Source organism: Glossina fuscipes, unplaced genomic scaffold, assembly GCF_014805625.2.
Source record: "Glossina fuscipes isolate IAEA_lab_2018 unplaced genomic scaffold, Yale_Gfus_2 2, whole genome shotgun sequence".
Classification (NCBI taxonomy): Eukaryota; Metazoa; Arthropoda; class Insecta; order Diptera; family Glossinidae; genus Glossina; species Glossina fuscipes.
In genome coordinates this window covers 16936293-16946047 of record NW_023998416.1, presented here as the reverse complement: position 1 = coordinate 16946047, position 9755 = coordinate 16936293, and the positions used below count along the sequence as shown (strand labels likewise).

Sequence of the window (9755 nt, the reverse complement as noted above, 5' to 3'; positions counted from 1 at the left end):
CTTTTTAAATATTTTCTTTCTTAATTCTTTGCTCTCCTGCCTCTCTGTTTATTTTCTTCCTTTCATTTTTCTATTATTTTATATATATTATATATATATATATATATTTACAAATATTAAGCAAAAGATTGAAAACATATATCTACGTATCTACATATATACATAAATATATATATATATATATATTTATATATAAAAAAGAAATTGTATTGTGTACATCTATTATTATTTAAAAAAAAATTACGATTAACTATAATTTCCGCTTCATAATTGAAAAATGTATTAAATAAAATAGAGACAAAAAAAAAAAAAAAACTAAATAAATAAATAAAAATTCAATATTATTTTCCAATAAATAAAATTCGTTTGTTGGTAAATTTAAAGAAATGAAATTTATGCGAGCTTTCTTTTGTTCTTCTTTTTTTAATTTTTCAATTTTCTAATTTTGTAATGTTCTCCTTCCTCGGGGTTTTTCTTTTTTTTTTCAAACGATAATTATCGCAAAACAACACGTAGTTATGTAATAATAAATGCATTCATTTAAATTTCAATCGAGATTATCATTAAAATAATTAATAATAATAATAACGAAACGAAATAATATGAATGAAAATAATGATAATAAAGAGAAAACCAAACAAAAAAAAAAAAAAATTATTAATATTTGAATCTTTAATTAGCTAAACTCTTTCTTGAATTGAAATGAAACATGGTTGACAACCAATTAACGGACTTTTACTTTATTATTAATCGTTCAATAAATTGAAAAAAAAAATCCATTACATCATGACTACAATCTAAGCGAAACGAATTGAAAATCGGAGTTTTCTTCCTCAATAAGTTTGAGCCTGTCGAATAACTCTTTCCACTTATAGTTGATTTACGAGAAAGGTCTGCCATGTACGCGCACATTCATTCATTCGTTTCACGTATATTAGGTGCGCACTTTTTATCACTGAATCTATGCTAACATCAAGTCCGAAACGATTGTGTACCCCCTGTGGGTATTGATAAAGTTCTTCTACAATTTGCACGGACTCCCATAAGGAGGCAATGCTACAGAAGCGTAGAGAACTTGATTGTGCTAAAGTGTTTGCTGAAAATTAATTTTCTAATAGAACGTTGGAAAGATGATTCGAAATAGATGAGTTCGGCCGTTCTGATAAACCACGCTTTAGGCGACCATCTCTGATCGATGACGATAAGATAATATTAGACCAAAGACCTTTTTCGACGAAATCGGGGATTGCGGAGAGGCTCAATTCAGCTCAAGAAACCATTTCGGATCATGTTCGTAAACTAGAATTTGGTTTTATTCCATTACATCGAATATTAAAAACAGGCGCTTTAATGACTTTTTATATACCACATTCTACGTCATTACTCGTTCCAGATCCAGCCAATAATTGATGAAAATCTTTCAAATAGTTAAATAATGCTGTAAAGACGTTTGAATTTTCTGCTCTGGCTCGTTGGTTTCATGAGTAGGCGTGGGGAGAATTTAGCCTATTTGCCCTGAAGATTAGGGCAAGTCTGTAAAAGGCAGCTTGTCTCCTTGCAAAGAATAAAATAATGACTGATGGTTAACATACTACTATTATATCCTCTGGCCAAAGTACGATGAAATGTACACGTTTGCAAGTGAAGGATATTTGTTGTAGATGCCAAGGACTAGACTTTCTTCAAAAATGATGAAAGAATGCATTGTTAAGGATATTTGTGGAAAATTGGACGAATTTTTAAACCAAAACATTCTTTCAATAACATTGCGAAAATCTTTCCCGCCTGTCCTATATTTTGCATAATCATTAATCTCGTAAAGTTTTTCCCTGGATTTTTGATTTGATTGAAAATGAGAATTTTTTATGCTCAACACCGAATGATAAGGGAAATATTCCTTTTGTCAAAACGTTTCCAACCCCCAGACGGAAACCTCAGAAATATTTTCGGTTAAGTTTCAAACGGATTGGAGGGCGTCTGCTCGTCTATCTGTCTGTGATAAACATTCTACTGATCGCGAAAATGTAATCGACTTCAAGTTTGGCTCACAAATTGGCGAAGTTCGAACAGGATTGGAAACCGTTCGTGTTGGATCACTTTTTCGATCACTTCCCATATAACGCCTTTGGAAAGTCGATATATAAATAGCTGTAGAACGGCGGGCACCAAAGTTCTTCTGCGGTACAATAAAAGGTGAAATACAAACTTAATATACCCTCATGTAGAAAGTAGTGATATAAATGATATAAAAACAGGAAATAAAACATAATATATTCGACTTAAATATAACCCTTTCTGATTTGCAATATTTTTCTTTGAAATCTCTGTCAATTAAAATAAGCCTCTCACTTATCTCTTCCCTTGAATGACTCAAGACGAGTATTTTTTATTATGTGTAAAAATATGCTTTACACATTACTATGAGTTGAGCGGTTACTAAGATAGCAATCTTGCTTTTTAAACAGGTAAGGGGAAGATATTAAGACTATTTTTATGGAATTATCATTAATCAATTCTATTATTAATCAATTCTTTGCATTGTTAACAACGTTTCTTGCAGTTGAACTTTTCCCTTAAGCATCTTGCCTTTTTTCTACTGGCATAACAGTAAATCAGAAACCTGAAGCTGTTAGGAAGAGGTTTATTTGAGTCATCCTTCAAGTGCAGAAGTTGTTTCGATAAAATAAAATTTTGCTGATGCCCAAACAACCAAAAAAAAAAAAAAAACGAAAGGAGTCTACTCTCTACTCGCTAGATACTCACTAGATTTGGGTCATGTTTTCAGAAGGCATATGCCTCGAGCGAGTTCAAGGAAAAAAGCCATTACTGTGGGAGAAATTCAGTATATGCCTCGGTTTTATTCTTACAAAGCATTTCTTTTTTTTTGTATTCTCTAAGATTTGTACTTCTTTGTATGTAAAACACTGAATATTAATATATTTTTCACTTCGTTTTTTTAATGTATTATAAATTTAGAGAAAATCGATTCTATTTTTGGAAAACATTAATAGAAGATCGAGACGCCGACGGCTACATTAGTACGATTGCGAAAATGATTTCCGAAAATGAATCGCAATTAAAAAGCAAAGCGAACTAAGCTGCTTGACGAAATGTGTACCTTTTCGGATTACGTATGCATTTTTCTAAAGACAAGAAGGAAGGAAACAAGGGTATATTAACCTTGTGCGGATGTATGCAACAGGCAGAAGGACTTGAGATAGGTCCACCTTGCTTCATTCATCCGATCGATTCAAAAAGCTTGTTTGGTTGTCTGTTCTATTTTCTTGTGTTCAAGCTATAGGCCGCATTTTTCGAGACGTTTTGATGAAATTTGGCACATCGGCATGCTTTGGTCCAAGGGCAAACGCTATTGAAAATGGCTCGGAACGACCCACTTTTTTGATCAATTTCCCTATAAGACCTTATTTTGGAAAGCCGTTACATGAATAACCGCACTCAGCGAAGCGGTGTAGGGTGTAGTATTTTTATTTGCTAGAACGAATGTTGCAATGGTTTTTGTTATAGTTATATAATCGTTAATTGTGGGAGATGACCAGGGGTCCTAACTATTCAGGATAGTGTGTGTGAGTAAATAATATTGACTATATATATATATGTATATATATATATATATATATATATGAAATTAAGACTAAAAAGAAAAAAGTGAGAAACAAAATGTAAAAGAATAACGACAAAGAAAAACCTTTATTAAAATAAATGAAACGCATGCGACAAATGGTATGTAAATTGCAAAATAATAAAGGGCGTAATGTAAACAAATCAAATAGAAACAAGTAACGTTACAGTGGTGCAAGGTCAATCATTACATATCCTATACCACTTCGTCTAGTACAGTTATTTATTTATTTTCGCGGCGAAAAACCAAAAATTATATGTTAGTTCCATACGAACTTATGCCGAAATATGACTGATTTTGTCCGAATTTTAGCAAAATGAATCTCCCCTTAAAGGATCTTTTTATTTACCTATTTTCGTGACAAAGCACTAAAAATCATATATTCTTGCCATACAAAGGCTTACTATGTAGAAGTATCCTTATACGAAAGTGACTCGGGCAAAACAGATCTACGTACTCAAAAACTAATATGGATGGTCCATACTTCGATTATTATATGTGAAATAAAGTTGAATTTTATAAAAAAACAGAACAAATTTATGTCCACACATAATATTATTTCTTTTTTATACTAAATAGTAAGTAAAGGAAAATATTATAAACATAATGTGTAGCTCGACATCGCATTGCTCCCGCCAACTCCTCCTTCGTTCGCGACTTTCATATTAAGGATAAAAGGTCAGAATATGATACATTACTCACACTGCTCGATGGTTGCCGTTCCGAACAGTTACTTTTATATATACAGTAATGAAAACAGAGGGGTTTTTTAATTGGTTTTTTATTAATGTCTCTTTTAAAATAACGTTTTTCGATTTCTCTCTCTACAATACGACAAAATTCAATTCAATACATATTTATATGTATAAGTCACAAAAAAAGTTCATAAATTTTACGAAAAGGTAATGCAATTTATCATCATTGCAATAAACATTAATGTAATTGAAGTTTTTGGTATTTAATGTTGTTTTTTTGTTTTTCTTTTTTTTTTTTTTTATTTTAAACCTTTTTATATCATCTTTGCTGTTTTAGGTCTTCTTTTTAATTATTTACGACATTTTTTAGAAAATAATTTTTATAGAATTTTTAGATATTATTTAAGAATCATTTCGTTCTTGTTGGTTGTAGTACAGATGTACAGTATGTATATATATGCATACATATTTATGTATAAGTATATGACAGAATTTTGGTTTATAGTATAGAATATATAGAGTATATATGCTTTTATATATCAATCAATACATAAGTAAGAGAATAATAATTTAATTTAATGTATAATTTTATATAACTGTTGTTACACAAACACATATATAAGTATGGTTGGTTGGGTTAATTGGTTTTTTCCTTTCTTATTTTTTTATTTTTTACGCTTATTTCCTCTAATGTTTGGGTGGAAAGTATTCAACTACTTGAACTAAAAATCCTAAAGTGTTTACATAGAAGAGAAAAACTTTTTTTTTTTCAAACACCATCTTTTTTATGGTTTTTTTTTTTTTAATAATCAGATAACACTACAAGGCAACTAAATGGCTTAGTTTTAAATGTTTTCTTAATTTTTCATGCGTTTCTTTTTTTCATTTTAGTTATATTAAAATTCTTTAAAAATAGAATACATTTTTCTTAAAAAATTTTTTTTTTTAAATTATAGAGAGGATCGGGAGGCAATGAAGAGGAAAAGAGTTAACTTTTATATACGAGATCATAAATTATTAAAAATGGCAGATTAGTTTCAAAAGAAAGAGAATCATTTTCTCTTCTTCTCAAGGGGCAGTTATAGTGTTTGAGATTGAAACTAAATTAACTATAAATATAATAACAACAAATGGTATCTAAGATGAACACAAGTTAGTTTGAGTTTTAATTTGATCAAAAAAAGAATAAAAAAAAGAACGGAAATGTATGTATAAATGCCTTAGTCACCAGAGATGAAAAGTTTGGGAGGCTTTATTAATAACAATCTGTCTGAACTTGCCAAGCAGTTGATGACTTCAAATTGACTAATTTAAAAAATGTTGAGAAGTATTTGAAAAATAAATCAAGTCAGGCACAGTCTCAACAAACCAAAAACTTTCTTGTTAGCTTGTCATCGTGTCAGTCCATTTTAGTCCATCTTATGGAACATATTTAATTACGTTACATCTACCTGATATCTGTAACAAATTTAAAATAAGTTCTGATAAAGCTTAAAAATGCCTTTTTCGCTAACATAGCTGCGCCAAAAGCAGACAGCAAACGAACAAGCTTGCCTAGATAAGTTGACTCAGAATCTTTGAACAATATGCTGAATGTTTTACATAAATAAAAAAAGCGTCACAGTGGACGGGGCCAATCACTAAATACTCTACACTTATTAATTTATCGACTTTTTAAAATAACGGATTATATGGGAAGAGGTACGAAAAGTTATCCGATCCGAAACATTTGCAATAACGTTCGCCCTTAGACCAAAACACGTCAGTGTTCCAAATTTCGTTAAAGTACTTCGAAATTACAGCTTATAGGCAAGAAAATAAGTGAGACAGACGGACAGACAAGCTGAATGATTCGGAAGCGACGAGTATAGAAAAAGTTGGATGTATCTCAAGTCCTTCTGAGTGTTGTATGTACATCAGGCTAACTTAATACACCTTTGCACCAAAACTGGTGTAATGTATAAAACTTAGCTCCGTAAACTTGATCTCGAGAGCCACCTACTCAACGAAACCTATAAAAGCTACAAAATTTAAAACTAATTCTAATTTTTTCCGTCATCTATTATCCTAAGAAAAAGAAAGATAGGTGGACGGAGTTCAAGATTTAAAAGAAGGATTCTTAATGAATGGTAGCGGCAAGTTGGCTCACGGCACAAATAAGACAACTACAGTGTGTGTTTGTAGCAGCTTTGAAGCGAATATATCGCGCGGCATAATTTTTACCACATTTTCCGATCTTTTGGTTAAGAATAGCACAGTTAAAGTTAAGAAACACGAATAAACGGAACGGAAGGCGAGTGTAAGTTTCACTCTAATAAAATACATATGTATTGTATTGGGTCTCAAATCTAGGTCGCGACGACCTTGTATTGTACTCCTAATGTAAAGATAAAGCTAAGAAGAATAGGTGTGCCCATAAATGGGACGGACGTTAAGGCGAGTATAAATTTCACTTTAATCATATATATATATATGATATATATATATAAATATCCCACAGGGTTTCAGATATGGGTCATCATGACATGCGTTCCACTCTTAATACAGCAATTCATCGAAAGTGTGTTTTGGAGAAACATGTGATAGCGAGCGCTATAGTTTCGGATGATTTCTGTTATTTTTTGTCATGTCCAGGGGCCGATTAGCATCACTTTCGTTTTGCATTAGAATTCGGATCAACTTTCGTTAAAACTCATAAATAAGTAATTTATATTCTGAAAATACACTAAGATTTTCAAAATTTTTTTTTTAAAGTTATTTCAGCGCTTTAGCTATCGGGAATGAAATTCTTGGTAACATAGTTTTCCCTAAAAATATTAGGTTTCACTTTTCGGTATTGCTTTTGGACGCATTGCTAGATCTAATAGCAGACGACAGAAAGACAGACAGCCATAACTAAACGGGCACAGAATTTGAGATTGATCGCAAATATATATATATATAACGATATTTATATACATTTACATGTATGCAAATACATACATACACACATGCATATGGCCATATAAGTATATGTACACATATGGTTATCGTTATATAGTTTTAAGTGTTAGGAATAAAAGTGCCCTTCACCTACATTTTAGGAGAGAAGATTTAAGTCTGGGCAAACCTTTTGTTTCTTTGTTATTGGTGTAGTATTGATAGGCCAATTACGCTGTTATGCTTAGGGTACAGAGCATTCAACGACAGAAAGTTCCGTTTTTCTTCTTCAAGTTATTATAAGTAAAAAATATTAACGCCGAAACTTTTCGAAATGTCCTTATTACGTTCGCCATGACGGGCGCGTTCATCTATTCCCCAGCTTAAAGGGTAGACGTAAAGTCTTTCTTAATTATACTCACACATAGCAAGTTTTCTGTTTCTATCGCTGTTTATCTTCCCGTACCCCAAGGCTGTCAGCATTGAAATCACTTTTACTTGCATTCCGGTCTAAAAAGTTCTACTACTGAGTCGGTCCGAAGGTTTCAGAAGAAATAAATATTTCGAAACATTAGTCTATTAGTCTTGATCTTCAGCATTCGATTTTATTGTAGAATTTGAAGAATGAAAAAGAGAGAGTTTACTTGGTTTCCCTATTATATCGATTTAAATTTCTTTCACCTACAGTGATTTGGTTATAATAATACTTTCGTTTCGATGTTAAACGAATTTTATTTTTAATTTGTTCTTACTGAATAAAGTTGAAGTAATTTTCGTTTAATTTTTTTAAATAATTTCAATTCTAATATTAAGTTGTGTTTAAAATTTTTCTTTTTGTTGTTGTATCTAAATGTTATATAGTTAAAAAAAATTTTTTATTTAACATTTTCAGCATATTTTTTATTTCTGTTTTTTGTTTCTCGGTTTTGTCACTCTACACTAATCTTTCCGAACATTAAGTGTTTTTTTCCTTCACCTATAATTTAAAACTAATTTTTTTTTTGTTCTTTTATTTGCTATTAAGTTTTATTAGACTTGAGTTTAATTTTTATCAATTTGTATATTTCTTATTACATCTTTTGTTTGTTTATTCATTTATTATTATTATTTTTTTTTATAAAATTTACAAAATTACTTTGTTCAATTTTTCGCTTAAAATTTAAATTGGAATTTTGCTTTCTTTTCATTGTAAATTAATATTATTTTTTTCTCTTATCATTTTTTATAGTTTTGTTTAGCAAGTTTGATTTTCCTTCTTTTTTTGTTTTTGCATTAATGTATGTATTTATTTATATGTTTTGCCTAAAATTTGTTTCCCTTGTTTTTCTAATGATTTTGCAAAACTCTTGAAAGTTTACACAACAACTATCGGTTCATCACCATGCAAATCGCAGGATCCAATATTTTCTCCTTGATACGTCGAAAAGTCTTTAATTAACGTATTGGGCTCAGCTCCAAATTGTATGTCCTGCAGGCAACCCTTGAAGGGCAATTCAAAGCGTCCTTGGGTGCGTTTGTTCACAGGATCCAAATTGGGGAAACCACCTATAATCAATAGCAGAGTAATACAAAATATCAGGTAAAAAATTATGCTTCTATTCCTACTTATTTTTCTTACTATCAGATTAAGGTCATACTCTCAGTTACCATCGACTGATTTAATTAACTTTGATACTAAGGATTACGTTTCATAATAATGATAAAAGGTTGGCTCGCGATTTAATGTAAGCAACTGACAAGTAATTATACTTACTGCCTCCAGCTGAATACTTTCTACCCATCATTTATTTCTTAAAAAACGAAACAAAACCAAGTAAGAAAATTATATTCGGTCTTCACCGAATCTTTTTTATTCACCATCGTGGTCCTAAGAAAAGGAAAACAACTACATTTTCATACTCTAAAATATTGAGTAGGCGCAGTCGACTTTTTCTATGTTTCGAATAAAAGCCATTCCAATTTTTGTTACATACACATGTAGACGCTACAGGCGCGTTCTTTGCAAGTTTTCGGTTTGGGATTTTCAAACTCTTTTGCAGGTTTGTAAGTAATATCTTCATTCTGGCGAAAGGGAGAATATTTAACGCAAATACTAGTTGTGCAGACGGACAAATGGACAGATGACCAGACGGAAATGCTTAAATGCATTCCGAATCTGAAACGGGCCAAAAATTTATACACTTTAAGGGGGTTTTGAATCTTGCTTCTGCACGTTATAAAAGTTTTGAAAAAATAGATATGATATCATAAAATTAAGTAGGTGTGGCTTATTTGTAGAAGTACTACAGCAGTACAGCCCATACAATGTACGTTAAAATTTTTGATTTATCTGCCGTAGTTTATGAGTAATGAGCAACAAACCAATGTTTTATTCTTTTTGAAAACCAAAGATGTCCCAAGTTACGTAGTATCGTACCGGGTGGGTGCTTAAAGCGATTTGACCCTATTTCAATACCTATCTGCATGCAAGAGCTTTCAATGTTTTTGCCAAATCTAAAGTC

General features: G+C 31.1%; 1 protein-coding gene across 10 annotated transcripts in view; it reads right to left on the bottom strand.

Moving 5' to 3' along the window:
- Positions 1–8515: 8515 nt before the first annotated feature.
- Positions 8516–9755, bottom strand: part of LOC119633910 (protein eyes shut) — a 146210-nt gene continuing 144970 nt past the window's right edge. For all 10 annotated transcript variants that reach the window (XM_038027738.1, XM_038027731.1, XM_038027734.1 and 7 more), the window contains one exon: positions 8516–8799. In XM_038027738.1, the coding sequence (XP_037883666.1) occupies positions 8609–8799 (191 nt within the window). In that variant the 3' untranslated portion in view covers positions 8516–8608. The remainder of the gene's footprint in view (positions 8800–9755) is intronic.